The sequence below is a fragment of the Phlebotomus papatasi genome, chromosome 1 (genome assembly GCF_024763615.1).
Source record: "Phlebotomus papatasi isolate M1 chromosome 1, Ppap_2.1, whole genome shotgun sequence".
Taxonomy (NCBI): domain Eukaryota; kingdom Metazoa; phylum Arthropoda; class Insecta; order Diptera; family Psychodidae; genus Phlebotomus; species Phlebotomus papatasi.
The window spans coordinates 98,756,472-98,774,319 of NC_077222.1; the positions used below are offsets into that span (position 1 = coordinate 98,756,472).

At 34.4% G+C, this 17,848-nt stretch overlaps 3 protein-coding genes across 3 annotated transcripts in view; 2 read left to right on the plus strand and 1 right to left on the minus strand.

Annotated features, from left to right (window-relative positions):
* Window positions 1–6,083, plus strand: part of LOC129810000 (chaoptin) — a 33,540-nt gene extending 27,457 nt beyond the window's left edge. Inside the window, exons 10-14 of the mRNA XM_055860181.1 lie at window positions 1,839–2,237; window positions 2,296–2,769; window positions 5,012–5,311; window positions 5,371–5,805; window positions 5,874–6,083. Coding sequence (XP_055716156.1) covers window positions 1,839–2,237; window positions 2,296–2,769; window positions 5,012–5,311; window positions 5,371–5,805; window positions 5,874–5,981 — 1,716 coding nt within the window. The 3' untranslated portion in view covers window positions 5,982–6,083. The remainder of the gene's footprint in view (window positions 1–1,838; window positions 2,238–2,295; window positions 2,770–5,011; window positions 5,312–5,370; window positions 5,806–5,873) is intronic.
* A 2,395-nt stretch (window positions 6,084–8,478) lies between these two features.
* LOC129810004 (phytanoyl-CoA dioxygenase domain-containing protein 1) lies at window positions 8,479–14,118 on the plus strand. Its single transcript, XM_055860186.1, has 4 exons — window positions 8,479–8,797; window positions 10,704–11,115; window positions 11,184–11,429; window positions 13,899–14,118. Exons 1-4 carry the CDS (start codon window positions 8,774–8,776, stop codon window positions 14,069–14,071), a joined length of 855 nt encoding a protein of 284 aa, XP_055716161.1. The 5' UTR covers window positions 8,479–8,773; the 3' UTR covers window positions 14,072–14,118.
* LOC129810003 (zinc finger protein 780B-like) lies at window positions 14,106–17,831 on the minus strand. The gene is made up of 4 exons (XM_055860185.1): window positions 17,564–17,831; window positions 17,038–17,502; window positions 14,454–14,803; window positions 14,106–14,391 (listed from the first exon to the last, which is right to left on the minus strand). Exons 1-4 carry the CDS (start codon window positions 17,665–17,667, stop codon window positions 14,153–14,155), a joined length of 1,158 nt encoding a protein of 385 aa, XP_055716160.1. The 5' UTR covers window positions 17,668–17,831; the 3' UTR covers window positions 14,106–14,152.
* Between the last annotated feature and the right edge of the window lie 17 nt (window positions 17,832–17,848).

The following is a 17,848-nucleotide window of genomic DNA, read 5'->3' on the forward strand; positions in this document are numbered from 1 at the left end:
ATTTCTGTCGAAACACTAAACGATCTATTATTGATTAGCCTGAGGTCTAATACACTCACTGAAACTATCACTACAGTGAAAAACGCTAACAAAAAGAATATTTTCGAATTTTTCTGAAGTACTGCTTTTCCAATAGGAATAAATTGTTGGAAAGGCCATATTATCGATATGACAACCCTAAAATACGAATGTAAAAAAGGGTGATATTTAAATGATATCAATCCAAATGTCTTGCCTTTGTGTGATCCTGCAAGATCACCATGGTGAGCAATGAAATAACTCTAGCCACGTACCGATTTGAAGACTAAACATCTTCATCAGACCATCATTTCCAGATTCAGAAAGACAACACATTACACTATCACCATTCCGATTGAGGTGAAATGAAAATAAAGCTACAAAATTTCCGATTTTCCTCAGGATACATCACTCTTAGAAAAGTTTAGACGTGTTTACCAATGAAAATTAGTTGTTCGGGCGATTATTATCAAATCTATTTAAAATAGTTCTTATATCCTTAAAACATTATACTCATAATAAATTTATTAGTAGTGAGAATATAAGACAATATTTACGTGGATAAGTTGCGGCAATTATTTCATAATGCTTTCATACAATTATATTTGCTTGTGTTAATTAAATGAAATCATTATCCCAACTAATATTGGTCACTAATTCCTTTTAGTTCTCACAACCAATGTAAATAGATGGGCCTATATTTTCATAATGTTATGACTACTTTTCCAATAGTAAAGAGTGGTTTTTATTTTAGTAATGCGTTGAAGCTCTTTCGAATTTTAAGCAACTAATAAGAAATATGCATCACAATGAATGCTATATAGTAACCACAACTAATATGATATAGTTATTACAGCCAATAAGATGGGTATCAACCCCATTTATTTAGTAATTGGAACTAATATGTCATAGTACCCATTACTATTTTGATTTAGTTGTGATAACTAAATGAAAAGGATAATTTAACTAACTGTGGTCAACTATTTCATTTAGTTACCCAAACTAAATATATAGTTGGGTCTATATTTACTATATTTTATAGTTCTAATAACTGCATATGAGCTTGTACGAACTAATTTTTTCTAAGAGTGATGAATAATTCTACTTTTAAGTAAGTACTATCATAGTCAGGTAGTAAGGTAGTATACACTGTGATATTACACATTTATAAGACCCAGTTTCATTTAAAAAATGGAGAAAACGCACAATTTCAAAGCTGCCCCAATTCAAAGGTGCCCTAATCCCCCTACCTGATCCTAATTGACTTGACCAAAATAGAATTTTAATTTTAATTTTAATTCCAGAATTTTTATTCCTTGGAAATTGTCATTCACAAAATTTCTCTACTTTGAAGAAGATAAATTTTATTTGGAGTTAAATAAATTATTTATCTTAATCCCAATCCAAAAAAATATTAATTAATTTAGAATTTTTTTTGAGTTTAATAAATGAAAGTTTATGGATTAAAATCTATAAATTGTGCACAAAATTTGTCAAAATAAAAGAAGTAAAATCAAGGAAGAATCTTAGAATATTTTACTTGATCCCAAGAATGACTAATTTTTTGTAGGTCTTAGAAATTAATATAATTCATTAATAAAATCCTTTACTTGAAAAAATAAAACATTCTTTAGGTCTAAATTAAAAAAAAAAAACGAAAATATTTGAATTCTGAGTTTTTTTTACCTTATTTATGCCTTTTCTATTTTTTATTAAAATTTCTTTCTCTTTATTTTATATTGTTATTATTTTAGTTTTTATAGTCAGTGTGGTAATTAACACTCTTTATACTATTTTGGCTTTGATTTATTTACTTCCAGAACACTACGAGAAGTGTTCTTGGCAACCTGCAGCATCTTCACTGGCTAGATCTATCCCATAACCAAATCATCGACTTAGACTATGATACCTTCAGAAATACCAGAAAATTGCAGTATATCGATATGTCTCACAACAGAGTGGCTGATTTGCCAACGGAACTCTTCAAGTACATCACAGAGTTGAGAGTTGTAGATTTATCAAATAACTACATTCGTTCCCTCCCTGAGAATCTCTTCTTCGACGATGGCCTGGAAAAATTGGATTTGTCCTACAATTGGCTCATCAAAGTCCCCGTAAATGCCATGAGCAACGTTGCTGCTCTTACTCTTTGCTATCTGGACTTATCTCACAATCAAATAGCCACTATTCATAATGTCGATCTCTCAACGAAATTCAGAGTAAGATCTTCGAGAGGAAATTTCTCAAGTCCTAGAATAATTTTCATTAATCTTTCAGAGCCTATCTTACTTGGATCTCTCTGACAATCATTTACTGAGACTCGAAGATGCAGCTTTTGCTACCCTTCCAAGGCTAAGCACTTTAATCCTGTCCAACAATGCCGCTCTAGAGGTTACTGGGAAAGTGTTTATTGGCCTGGAGAACAGTCTGATGGATTTGCAGATTGATAATGTCTCCCTGATGACATTTCCTGACCTGCCCTTCACTTTTCTCAAACGATTGAGCATTTCTCACAATGAACTGCCTTCTATCCCTCCAGATCTTGCCCTCAATGTCAGTTCCTTGAGGCATTTGGATCTATCCTACAATGATCTCTCAGCAGTGCCTTTGATTACTCATTCCCTGCCCCAATTGAAATCTCTCAATCTAGCTGGAAATCCTATCTCTACTCTCACAAATACGAGTCTCATTGGAGCTGCAGAAACTCTGGAGGTACTCAACATAGCTCATCTCTTTCTAAACTCATTTGAGGTAAGAAATTTTACATTTTTGTAATGCTGTAACTTTTTTGGACCGCATATTTTGCAGGGATGTTTCATTAAAATTTCCAAGAAGGTATCGCTCAAGAAAATTTAGGTCACGCCCACTTCAAATTTGATAGCCTAATAAAAAGTGCAATGGCTTCATTTTTTATTAGACTCGCAACCTCCCTAGGTAAAACACAGGGACCTTTCGATATTTCGCTTTTCCATATGTTTTTGCATAGAGGGACTGAAGGCTATTGGCAAGTTTTTTCCTAACGAGAGTTGACTTGTCAGTCTGATATATTTCAAAATCGTACATTAAAAGCTATCTAAAAATACATATTTCATAAAGTTCGCCGAAATAAAACAAGAACTACGAGCAAATTTGTTTAAGTCGCGGTGCAATATCTGCAAAAATTTTACAAGGAAAAGTGAAAAATAGCTTCACTTTTTATTAGGCTTAATGGGTCCCTGGTAAAACATATCCGAAAATGATTGAAAAAGCTTGGGTCAATTTTAAGAAAAACCAAAAAACATGATTTTGGAGAGAATAGAGGAGGGAGTAAAGGGAAAAAAGACCGTCCGAGATAATGTCCGCTTATGACATTATCTCGTTATCAAAGACCGGAAGTCGATATCCCTTACCGATTGACCTCTAGCTAGGGAACAAACTTAAGGTCAAATAAAAAAAATAAGTGTCTCCACTCCGGAGAAAACTCTGATTAACGATTTTCTGTACGTAAAAAATAATTTCCGAAAAAATGTAATTATCGGTACTTAACTGATTTCAATACCTTTCCAAAAAATCCAAATTTAACCAAATCGGTTAAAAAGTTTTGCCCTCTAAAGTGATTGATCTTTGATCTTCAATAATTCAAATTGGTGATTTTCCAGTCATAGGTATGTTTCGACGAAATATTCGCCTAGGCTACCTCTAAAACATATTCGAAAATCATTGCAAAAGCTTTAGCAAATTTTGAGAAAAACCGAAAAAGCATAGTTTTGGAGGGGATGGAGGGGTTGAGAAAAAAAGGAAAACAAATCGTCCGAGATAGTGTCCACTTATAGGGGGGTTATTGAAGACCTGAAGTCGATATCTCTTACCGTTTGAAACCCAAAAAAAAAGTTTTGGAGTGGATGAAGTGGGAGTGTGAGACAGGATAAAAAACGTCTGGAGATATTGTCTTTTTAATGGGAGTCATTTAAGACCGTAAGTTGATATCTTGTACCGAATTCTTTAAGGACAATAGGGACACCAGTGTCCCAAAAAAAATCCTGCGGCTTTCTAAAATTATGTTTTGCTCTAAGAAGTCAGAAAGGTGATTTTTTCTGACCCCTATGTTTAGACTCTCTCATCCTTAAAGGGTTGAAGGTGACCTTTCAGAACGGTGATATCAAGTTAAACGGAAGTCAATATCTCTTACCGTTTATTAGCCAGGATGGTTAGAATTTGAAAAAAAAAATTGGTTTGTGAAAACTGCTCTCTCTCTTGGAGTTCGAGCAGAAAAAAAGATTAGGGTAAGTGTGCCAAATTTCGGCATAGTTGCATGCAAGCGCCAAAGTCTCAAGTTTGAAATATAATATTTTTAATACAAATTGATTTTTTTATTCTTTCTTTTGTAAGAGTGTTGCTTGGAACTTTGTAAAGAGGTAACCGTCTTTATTTACTCTAAAATCATTCTTAATACATTTTAAAATGAATAAAAATATAGACATAGCTTTGGTGCCCTATTTCGGCCACCTTCATTCTCATAGTTCCTTGCCTTTCGGGAATTCTTTCAATATCTTTTTTATGTCATCTCGTTTGTCGAAGCTACATTTTTTGTTATTCTTTTGCATTGTATAATCTCTAGAGTACATATAATCTAAAAGTTCATGGAAATTCGAGGAACAAAAAAGGTGGCCGAAATTGCAAGCTGGCCGGAATTTGGCACACTTATCCTATGTTACTTCTTTCTCTTTGAGTTCGAACAGTAAAATATTATATAAGCTGAACAATGATAGTCGTTTAAATACTATTATTATTATTCCTATTAGTTGTGCTTAGTTGCGACTGCCGCCAACTTCCCAAGACTGGTCTGACTATTAAAACGATAGAAAATTTAATTTAAAGGATCTAAAAGCCAACTTACATAATCAAATGATATCACTATTAAAATTTACATTCCTGCAAAGTATAGTTTTTCAAGTTACGATTTTGTAAACTATTACGATTTTTCTAATCCAAAGCACTCTTAAATATTTTTCAGTTGGGCGCCTTGAGTAGAATGTCTTCCCTCAAGCGCTTGATAATCTCTCCTTACCCAGATGTCATTAACTTTAATATTCCTCTTGTTGTTGAAGAGATTGAGACCCTTAGGCAATTGGAGATAGAAGCTCCTAAAGCAATTCCTGTGGCTTATGCAGGAGATGCAGGATTTATGAGACCCAAGGGTCCTGATCCTCAGACAGATCTGAGACTCGAAATGGACGGTATACTGCCTCCGAAACTTAAGACTGTGGTCTTAAGAGGCAGAGGATTTAAGCAAGTGGCCAATAATATTCTCAATGTAATAATTTTTTCAATATAACGCTTCTGGGAAAATTCTAAAAACGTTTTCTTTCGTAGGGCATTCAATCGCCTCTTTTGCATCTTGTACTTCAAAACACTTCCATAACATCTCTTCCAAATAACTTTTTCAAGAGCTACGGAAACGTACGAAATCTCACACTGGATTTTACCCAAAACAATGATAATTTAATAAAAATACCCAATCCAAGCACAGGAAGAGTGCCCTATTTGCCTGATCAAGTTTTTCTAATGGACTTGAGACTGGGAAATCAGCAATTGACCTGTGATTGTGGCTTGGGATGGGTAGAGTACTGGTCCAGGAAGAAGAGACAGTACATGTGTAATTCAATCTCTTGGTCCAGTGATGTCTTTGAGATCTTCTCCACATCGCATCCTCTTGATCCCAGACCAACCTCAAGGGAAATTTGCGAAAATGAAAATGGTCTGAGAGAAGCAGAATGTTCCAATAAGGGCTCACAGAGTCTCATTGAGGTAAAAATAAAGAATAAAAAATTAAACATATTAAAAAGAATTGTAATGCTTTGCTTTCCATCATCCAGGTACTGAAATCGGAGCTAGAGTGTGGCTGGGATAGCTCTTCAAAAATCGACAGTGAAATGATAATAGTGTTTAGTGTAATGGCAATTCTACTTGTGTTTTGGTTTTGACTCCTTGCTCAGATTTTTAAGATCTCTCGTGATTTCTACGACGTAATAGCGCAAGTTTATGAGCAATAGTGACTAAAAATATACCAATATGCTGTCTTTCAACTTTTCTGTTCATGTTTTCTGTAACAGGTGAAACCTCGTGCCAAAGATTTCATTAGAAAAAAAATTATGTCTATCATTAAAACTTGTCGCCCACTCACTCAACAAGTTTCATTAAATGCGAAACATTGCGGAAAATTAAACATCGATAATACTAAATATAATTAAATATATATTGCCTATTCATTATATTTATTATTAGGGATCTTTCAGTTCATCTAAAGACAAAGGGAAGTTCGCATAGTGCTCGAACACAAAAAGTTGCATTTCTAAAATTTTACTTTACTTTACGGTATACGTAACTATTTTAAACCGGCTTTTGCATCAAACAACCCAGCAAAATACTTAGTGGTAAAGTTTACTCTTAGCATAATTTTGCTGATTTATTAGCAATATTTTGCTAAGTTTCAGCAATTGTTGGTCTAAACAGGGAACTTTGCCAAATTTTCAATGAAAATTTATTTTCAGGCTATCTTTGGTTTAGGGAAGTGCTTGTTATTTGGGACAGCTTCTAATTTCGGACACTTTGAAGGTAAAGTTGGACACTATAAATAAATTGACTAAATCTATGGAATTATATAAAGTACGATTATATAAAATAGATTCAGCAGAAGTCAAAAACAAAATATTTGCTTATAGCAGATAAGTTAAACTCGTGGGTAAACTCAGTCATAGATTATTGGTTACGCCCCTCCGTTTTTAAGCTTACGTTTTGAAGTCTCGAAATTTAATTGGGCGTAGCATAACTCTGCAAAAGTAATACGGGCTTCAGACCTAAGGCTTAGCTATATGACTTAACTTCTCTAATTCCTTATCAGTCAAGATTTGATGACAAAATATGACTTAGGATTGGATATTATGGGCAAATGATCCGGTTAATTATGAAAAATCAATAAAATTGATTTTTATTTTGAAATTTGAGACTTTCGGGAAGTGGGCTAAACTTCAGGTCTGAAGCCGGAATAAGACACCCACAACAATGTAATCTGGCAAAAAACTTACCAATGAAAAATATACCACGCCCCTTCGAAGATTTATTATTAAAAAATTAAGAGAACGTGATTATGAGAGGAATATTTTTCACAATGTCGCCTTTGCTAAATATATTAAAGTATCTTCTAAACTGACAAATTATATTTTATTTGGTTTTGTAACAGTACACTACAGTGGGAGTGGCTTATGTATGTGCGTGGAATTACAATATTTTTTCATTTAATTTGTTTTGCAAGCTCTTTTCTGTGTCAATTCAATGTAATGTAAATATTGCCCTAGACACACTTATGACTTAAGCCAGAAGACAGCTTAACGTAATTATAATCACATTTCTGAGTAATGAGTAATGAGGGAAACTGATGGGAATTTAATCAAATCGTTCTTTTGATTATAATCAATAATGATTTGACTAAATTTCCATCAATTTAACACTAAATAAACCGTTTCACGGTTTAAGCTGAGAGACGGATTAGTCAGAAACTGATGGAAATGTAATCTGATCATTATTTTGATTACAAATACGTTAAGCCGTCTCTCGGCTTAAGTAAGTAAGTGTGTCTAGAGTATATGGGTATTGCAAAGGAATTATGAGGCTGGTCAATTTTTAAAGATCAACCTGTTTAAATTTGAAGCCAGATTACTCTAAGTATACTTTGATAAGGTGTTTGAGTATTCATATTTAGTTCTTGTTGGGGTGCGCAATATATTAAATGATATAGGACTTGTTCTAATATGCGAATGTTCCCAGTTCGAAACATTTTTAGTTAACTGATTTTTCGGGCACTGAAGTGTTCTTGGGGGCGTGGCCTAATTTTTATAGAAGAGATTCCCTAAACCAATTACACACAATTAGCAAACACAGTTTAAGAAAGGGTTATTGCATTACCGAATTACCTATTCAAGATTAAAGACTACTATTTTAAGTATGCAACTTCTAAAAAGAGGTGTGGGTATGATCGATAAATTTTTATAGGCTGAGCTTATATAAAGAACTTCCCAAATTATGTTAAAATACGTTGAGTACGAGACAGACGCTTAAAAGTATCACAAAATTGGGAAAATAAATATTGTTCTTTGGATCCAACAATAAAAATTCCTATAAATTATATCAAATTTATGTGCAAAAAGTTGTTGCTAATTTATAATATCAAATGTTAATTTAACTGCAAAATCTGTTGCATCAACTAAATTTGATTTATGAAATCTACCAAAATGTTCATCTCATTTAATTTAGCTTAGAATCTTGGAATATATATATTTAAGAATGTTGAACATATGGCTGGCAAATGTATATGTAAATCTCGCTTTCACCACAACACTCTGTATTGTGTTCTCTAAATACATTTAAAAGAAAAATTTCTTAATAGTTTACAAAAGTGTTTTAATTTTTCCACTCCCTCAGTCTTCATATTCGCTTCAAAGACGAAGTATAAATCGTCTGAAACTGAGAAGTACTTTAAAATTTCGATTTCCCACACAGAAATCATTTTGATAAACATCTTACGAGCAAGTCAGCATCACACGAGTCTCTCGGAGCTCATTGGCAAAGTCATTTCCTTCCCAACTCTCATCAAGAGAAGTGCAATATTGAAGTCAAGAGCAATTTACTGAGTGTATTTTGAGGCAATTTTCCGATTGACACCATTTGTGATTACTTTGTGATCTTGTGGGAGTGCTTTTAATCCGATTAAAGTGTCACAATGAGGAATACCTTGTTGGAAGAGGTAACAGTGGATTTTTAATAAAATTTCCTTTATTCCTTGATCTTTGTTCCCAAAGATCCAGAACCAAAAAGAAATTACATTCATCACCATTCATAATCTCTAAAATGAACATGGGTCATGTTTACAAAATTTGCGATAAAGTACCCTAAAGATGTTTTCATAATGTAAAACCAACAAAAAACAAAACCCAGATAACCGTCCATTGGAAAACTGTTTCTACAAAATGATTTAAGAATTCAATTAAAAAAATAGTAATTATAATAATTTGGAATGCTTGGAAGATTTTACATAACTAAATCAATTATAATTGAACATTAAGTGAGAAAATTCTTTCACGAGACATTAATTGTGGAAATTATTTTTACATTATGAGAAGAAATTCTGCGTGAGGGCAGATTCACAAACACTTTCTTCCACCTCAAAAGTGAATCATCTCCGTTTCTTTATGTAGGAGACTCATTTTCTCTGATTATGCATGTGGCTAAAGTTAGAATTTGGACGCTATTTCGGGGCATGATTCTTTTTGATTGGGAAATGACGATCGGGGCAAATCAGTAACTTTAATTTTAAATGTTCCTATTTTATTTAAATATTTAAGTTTTGTTTTTTTTCCTGATGATTAAAATATTTTATCTCGACTGAAGTATATTATAAAGGTGAAATTTATTTAGAAGCAGTCAGGGCAGTCTTTATGAGCAATTTATTAAAGTCCCTGCATTGCGAAGAAGTTCTTATGCCTATTATTTTTCTAAGACGTGTTTACAAAATAATGTAGTGGGATGCTTTTAGGTTTTGCACACACTCTGGCCCCTTTGGCCCTTCCAGATCCCCTAAGTAGTGTAATGTAGGGTTATTTAGAATCCTGCACTGAGAAAAAAAAGAGGCTACGATTAACTTAATTTCGTCATAACTTTAACACTTTTCGGGTGTAAAAATATAACATTTTTTAATGTTAATTTTACACCTTTTGGGGATAAAATCAACACGAAAGAAGGGTAACTTTAACCCATAATACACCTAAAAAGGATAATATTTACACCGATTTCGGATCAATAATGCAGGGTAAAATAAACATTTCCGGAATGTTATTTTGACTTTTTCGGATTTCTCTCAGTGTGTATACTTCGAAGCTTCAAGATTTTCTAACAGTTTTAGATAGCAAAAGGAAAAAAAAACAACGAAGAAGTACTCTCAAATGTAAAGTCTTGTACTTCTTCATGGATTTCTATTTGTCTTTGTTCATCTGAAAGAGTAAGAAAATTCCGAAATAGACATGATTCCGAATTACCCCATATTACCCTAGTTTACTTGATTTACAACTACTTAAAATTAAGTACTTATTAATTGCTTAAATGAAATCTTTTGAAGTGGTGAAAATGACGAACTGCCCTCTAGCGGGATTATTTCAAATATCTAAAGCTTTTGTGATGTTAAAAAATATGTTTCCCTTTAAAGGTGTTCGTACTAATCATTTGTAACTTTCGAGCTCTTCTTCTTTTTAATTAAAATTGACATCATAAAAAACACCAATTTACAAAATTTTGAATGCCACTTAGGAATGCTTAGTATTTTGTTCCGAGATATTCTTTAAGAGTTATATAGTTTTCAGACTAAAAGTTTGTCAATATAGCTTAATTGTAATGATTTCTTAACAGGGAAAGGATTTGTAAACTATAAGACCTATTTGACAATTGTTAACCCGGGCAACAGCCGAAGACGATACCATAAAATGCAATGCTTCATTTCCGTCCTAGCCTCAATTTCAATCCTTTTCATAAAGATAAAAGATTAAGTAATTACCAAAAATAGCAAATATGTCACATTCCATTATTTAACAGCCCCTTAAATGTCTTTGAAGGTGGAAAGAGTTGCAGTCAATTTATGAATGAACTTTATATATTTTCAGCTTCAAGAAAATGGGTATGTGGTATTTGAAAATTTCCTTCTGCCCGAAGAGGTGGAGGAAGTGAAGAAAGCAGGACAGGAACTTTGTTTAGAAGCCCCAAAAGAATGTCGCACAATATTCAGTACAGTTAATTGCAACAATAATCAGAACAGAGAGCAATACTTTATTGAATCAGGCGACAAAGTGCGATACTTTTTTGAGGAAGGTGCTCTCAATGAGCAGGGGGAGTTGATTGTGAAACCAGAGAATGCCCTCAATAAAGTGGGCCATTCTCTACATACCGATCATGACATCTTCAAGAAATACACCTTTTCCCACCGCGTTCGTGAGGTATGCTGGCAATTGGGCTTCAAGAGGCCCGCTATTCCTCAGAGTATGTACATTTACAAAAATCCAGGAGTTGGAGGAGAAGGTAAATCCTTAATCTTTGTAGTTATTTTTATGATTGCAAAATTTGAGGTATATGACTTTCTTTTTCAGTAATTGCGCATCAAGATGGAACGTTTTTGTGCACTGAACCAGTATCAACAGTGGGCTTCTGGATTGCCCTGGATGACGCTACTGCACAGAATGGATGCCTTCAGTTCATAAAAGGATCGCACAAAAGTGGTGTTCATCGCAGATATATTCGAAATCCGGATAAATCATCAAACGAGCTTTTGATCTACGATAGACCGGCACCGATTTACCCCGCTTCTAATTTTACATCCGTTCCTGTTGAAAAAGGTTTGCTTTTACTATCATTTGATGAGTACTAAAAATAAAAAAATCATCGGGAATCCTTCCAACAAATCATAACCAAAGGGGATGCTTTTCATCAAACCACTTATGTGAAAAACATTAAACTTTTAAGTTTTAATGGCTCCGGCGAGTTTTTAGATCAGGAAAATTTCATAAAGTCAAATTCACGTCCTTTTCCTTTCTCAAAAGCTCTGGATATGTTTATCCCACTCTTTCGCACTCTTCTTCTTCTTTTGAACGTCACATCAAATTAAATTTAGTTAAAAGTTTGTTATAGGTAAAGTGACGTGAAATTATACCGAGCTACAACGCTACAAGGCGTGGCAAAGGCATAAGTATCACTTCAGTTAGGTAACGCACGTAAAGCCTCCCTTTAATAGTAATGCTTTGAAAGTTCTCTCAATGTGATCTTTCTGAAAGAAATCAACACTTAAGCGTATACTTCGGGAGAGAAAGTAATAAAGAATTGCCATATTAGATTAGATTACAGTAAGGCAAGGGAGCTTCTTTGTGGAGCGTTGCAACTAGGTCTCCATTTGGGCTCATTATGCATCCATATTTAACTCTATTAGATAGAGCGACTTTAATCTAGATAAGTCTTTATCAGGCAGTACTGTTTTACTAAGCATCACTTGTATGATCCTACATAACCTGGAAAAGTCGCACACAAAGCTAGTGACGGTATCCTCAGTTATAGGCAATTCATTCAGGTGTTTATTCACACTGTGACTGATTAAAAGTTTAGCAATCTTCATGGTTCTCGAGTAATTGCGTTCCAACAGATATCCTTATCTGAATTACCCATAAACAGTTTGGACACGTCGCAGTCTTTTCTTGTAGTCCAGAGGTGAGCAAAAACCGTTTGAAACCGAACAAACGTCAAATGAAACTTGAACGTCAATGGTCAAAACGCAACCTGGACAAACTTATTTTGACGTTTATTCGGTTTCTAACAGTTCTTGCTCACCCCTGTTGTAGTCTATTACGTCTGATAAAGTTTTAATGAAACTTTTTGTATAATAATTTTCTCGTTTGCAAGAAAATCCACCTAACAAGATCGCGATGTATGAAAAGTAAATCATTTAAGGGAAATCGAGCCAATCTGACTCTGGATCTTATGTAAAACCCATGGTACGCGGTTCCCGGAGAACTTACGGGGAAACCGAAGGACCTATACATATTTCAGGGGATCTTGAGAAACCTATACATTTTTTCATGAAACCCAGGGAGCCCATATATTTTTCAGGCAACCCGGCGAGCCCATATATTTTTTTCAGGGACTCAAGGGAGCCCATATCTTTCTCGAGGGTACTCAGGGTCTCAGGGAACCAGTCTGTTATTTCGAGGAACCGGAAACCCAAGCCACCATGATTAGCTTATGTGTGATTTCTTTATACATCAAGTCGCTCCTTGTTCTAGCTACAGTAGGTTTTTCATTTCCAACTTGTTCGTATCCCGCTCACTATACCCTTGTATCCAGATATCCAATGTAGATACGTCATTTTTCTATGAGACCGGTTCTATCATTCTTCTGCATTTATGATACTATTCCAATGAAAAATGAGTATGTGTTTTTAGCACTTTACTGTAGTCAAGTGATTTCTGATAATCGACGGCGAAGACTGGGAAAAACAGTCGAGACAGGAGCCAACATAAATAAAAGTCGATAATACAGAAGCATTTGAGAACAGTAAAGTGTTAAAAACCATAATCAATTTTTCTTTGGAATAGCACCATTAGTCATGAAACTAGAACGCGACCATAACGTTACTTATTTAATCGCAGATCTATTACTCTCAAACGGAAAACAGTGCTCGGAAAAACAGTTTCTCATACCAAATTGCTACAATCTGTTTTAATTAGTGTGACTTGAATAAAAAGTACCCAAAATTGATTAATTTACTACATAATCTGATGAGGCGATCAAGGGGGATCAGTAATCTGCGTAATTGGTCGATTAATGATCGATTATTTGTATATCGACAGATCGACTTCATTTGTCGATTTAAGTACTTGATCTTCGCATTTATAATCGATAACCTGTGATTTCAGCAAAATCTACCAATCATTTCAACTGAATCGACACAGATCAATCAAAACACTCCTCACGAATTCTTTGCCAACCTTATGGTGCTATTCCAATTTTTTTAGGTCTCTACTGTTTTTTTTAGCTCTCTACTGTTCTCAAGTGCTTCTGTATAATCGACTTTTCTTTGTGTTGGTTCCTGTCACGACTATTTGGTTCTTTTAGAACAGGGCGAGGACGAGGGACAACAGTTGAGACAAAAACCGACACAAAGAAAAGTCGATAATACAGTAGCATATGAGAACAGTGAAGTGCTAAAAAAAAGCTTCCTTCAGGAGAAAGATTTCCCCTTTAGAATTTCCATTGGAATAGCACCATTACTTGTTTTTACTCCTTATTAAAATTATTTTTTTTCCTTTGTCTTGCAGGGTCATGCATCCTGATTCATAGCCAAGTAGTCCACCGAAGTAATCAGAATAAATCGAACAAAGAGCGACATGCTTACACCTTTCATGTAATCGAAACAGACAACGTGAAGTATTCAGAAGAAAATTGGCTTCAACCAAATCCCGATTCATCATTTCCAATTTTATATGAGTAGATCAAAATTATTGAATTAATAAAAAGCATGAAAATTTTGGAGATTTATACATATATTTACAAAATAGATGGAAAACAGCTGTTATTTTAGGAATGCAAATTCATTTGAATTATACAACTCAATTATGGTGGTATTTTTTGTAAGATTGGTCCCTTTTGCATGGGTCACCAAATTATGATGGCGCAGTGCTGTAACAGTTAGGAACTTTTTGTTACAAATCCAACAAAGGGTAAACTCATCGCTAAAGTGTATTTGGACGTGCTTTTTCAAGTCCTCCACATCATTAAAAAGTCTTCTGCAGATTGTGCAGCTGAATGGGGCTGTAAGAGATATCCTTGTTAACGGTAAGATCTAGTTATAAACCCAAATTATAAATATCAACCTGAAAAGCTTAAGGGAAGTCCCCGGTGAGTCTTAAGTATGTGATTTTTGAGAGCAGTCCTAGAAAACAAGGTCTGCATACAGTACAGACAAATGTTATTGGTTTTGAGGTCGGGAGTTTGGTTTTCCGTATGCAATTTACTATGCGCTAAAAGGTCAAAAATTTTATTGAACCTTTTATCACAGTACTTGCATATTAAGGGAGCCTCTTCGATCTTTAGAACTGAACCATTTCTTGTAGCCTTCTTCTCATTGTGTTTATTGAAATGCCGAGCGTACTCATGCTTGTCGGAGAAGATGACATCACAGAATGGACATTTATATTTCCCATAGGATCGTTTTAATCTAGATCTGTAGATAAAAAACAGTGATAAACTTTTGTATGAGTCTTTTGCTCAGAATTTCGTTTGACCGATATGTATTCTGTTCTTTAGTAATAATTTGTTAGTGCAAATTTCTCTGGTTAATGGCGCTATTCCAATGAAAATTTAACACAAAGAAAAGTCGATAATGCAGACGCATTTAAGAACAGCAAAGTGTTCTCAACGGTTCTCAAGTGCTTCTACTTTATCGACTTTTCTTCATGTTGGTACCAGTCGCGACTGTTTGGCGGTTTTAGAACACGACGAGGACAGGGGAAAACAGTCGGGATAGAAACCAACACAAATAAAAGTCGATTATGCAGAAGCACTTGAGAACAGTAACTCTTATTTTAGAACAGAATGTCCTTCCAGTGAACGTCGGTGTATTGAGTGCAATCCAAAAATGGAACACATAATTTACGAGAGCTTTCGACACCTATCGTGTTTTCGTCAGTGGTTCTTGGATAATCTTTTCTTTGGATATTTGGTAAAGATGTTGGCTACTTTCTGCCACATCAGTTACTGGAAATTAGATAGGAGCGAATTATTTTTTTCTTTCCTGCACAGGAAACTGCTTGAAACCGTCAGACCATTTTTCTCTACACTGCTGAGAGCAGTAAAGTGCTAAAAAAACACGTTCACTTTTTTTTATTGGAATAGTATCAGAAATCCCTATTAGTCGTTGTCGTATTCCAAAACAACAAAACAGTCGAGATAGAAACCATCACAAAGCAAAGTCGATAACGCAGAAGAACATGAGAGCAGTCATATACTAAAAATGTTCCGGAGAAAGACTTCCCCTTTTTTCATTTTGCATTGGAATAGCACCACCCCGGCTAACACAAAGTAAGCTGTTACTATCGAAATTCAATAAATAAAGACATTGTTCATGCTCTTAAATAAGGGCTTTGTCCAAGTGTATGAAATAAGTCCTTAATAAGTACTTAATTAAGGCATTTTTTTTGGGTTGGCGTTTGACCCGTCTGACCAATCATCTAGCGGCGAAAAATGGAAATTGGAATGCAGAATGCGATGTCCACATGTTGGCCATGTAATCAAATGTATGATTCATTCTGAAAACTTTTTGTAATTTAGTGATAAATCTATTAAAAGTGAAAATTAGGTTATCTTATACGGACTTCAGATCTAAGACTTAGCTATCTGGCTTAACTCCTCTAATTCCTCATCAAACAGGATTTTTCTAGAAAATTGTTCTTTAGGATTGAATATTAACCCTCCAACAGGTAAGACCGCCTCCAGGCGGTCTTTACAAAAATCACATTTACTGTGATTACAAAGTTTTTATTTATTTAAAAGTGCTATAGTGTCCTCGGTAATAGTTTTCCGCATATTTTTCGCATATTAAAGAAAACACTGTTAGAGGGTTAAGGGCAAATGATTCATTAGATTTTGAAAAATCAATAAAATTGCTTGTTTTTAAGAATTTTGAGACCTTCGAGACCTGGGCTAAGCCTCCAGTCTGAAGCTGGCATTACGAAGTCAATCAATCCGTTTTCACTTAAGCCGGAACTCCTTGTAATTTTTGTAAAAAATCGCATTTTTGACAGCACATTTCCACTTACAGCACTGTAGGCAATTTCCTTCAAAAAGCAATTTCTGACGAAAATTGCTCCCAATGTGTAGAGGCCTTTAATCTTTTTGGACCACATAACCCTTTAAACTCGTGTGCCGGTAGTTTACCAAATTATCACTACCCATTTTCAACCTATCTCAAGATCATTTTAAAGATTTTCTTGTTCCAGACTCATCTAGAATGTTCACAGAGAGATTGAAGGAGCACGTCCAGAACCAATTGAAGCTACCTCAAATAGAGTATTTGTATCGGCTCCAACAGTGCTTAGTAACTACTTGAAAAGCACTTAGTTCTAAGTCTTTAATTAAGTACTTGATAAAAAAAACACTTAATGTACTTAATGCAAAGTACTTAATTAAGGACCTTTACAATGCCCTTAATTAGGTAATTAATTAGTATTAAGGCTGACTAATTCGCAATTCGCCACAAAGCGCTGACGTTTGCCTCATTTTTACATATTTTTTAAGTAGTTGACAGTTCTACAACTCATTAAAATTAGGTAATTGAGTTAAGAACTTACTAAGTACTTAATAAGTGCTTAATTAATGTGTTAGCCGGAATAATGTCATATTTTGTCACTTCATTTGTAAACATTCAATATATTAGTTAAAACGAGAAATATATCCTACCCCATTGGTTTGTGCATCTTTTGTTCATGGGAGTGCCTTTCAGTCTTAGATCCAAATATCTGTCGACAAATTTTGCATTTGAATCCTCTTTCTTTCCTATGTATTATGCTATGTTGTCTTAGAAAATGCAAATTCTTAAATAATTTGCTGCAGTGAGAGCAATTTAGATATTTAGTCTTGTGCATCCTCACTATATGCTCCCGGAGTCGTATTATATGCCCGTATTTCTTTCCACAGTCCGCACATTCGTATTCCCTTTGACCAGTGTGAATAGCCCTATGAGCATTAAGTTCACTTGGGCTTCGGAAGCCTTTCCCGCAACCGGGGAATAAACAAATATGATTTTTGGGTTTTCTGTTTCTGGTGTTTTTAATTTTGGTTCGATGTGTGGATTCCACACTGGACAATATTGTATTGGGCATATTGGGTTGATCTTCCATATTAAATGGAAAGTCGTACTCATATCTGCAAGGTAATCAGTAATCTTTTTTTTTTTAATTTTAGTTGTAAATAAGTTAGATCTTACTCATCGTTATTAAGAAACACAGGACATTCCTCTTCTTGAATATCGTACTCCTCTTTTACAATAACGGTATCTAGAACTTCTGTTTCTTCTTCCTGAACTTCCATCTTATTACTTTGAACTATTAGTATATTAATACTTATGGCACGGATTTTAGATTTTAGCTCCACAATGAAATATATTGTTTATTTTTGTTTTGTTTGTTCAGTTTGGTTTTTTTCACGTTTTTGTGAATCTTGACATTTCTCCATGTCCCTTTAACATTACTATCATCACTATCATATTCCT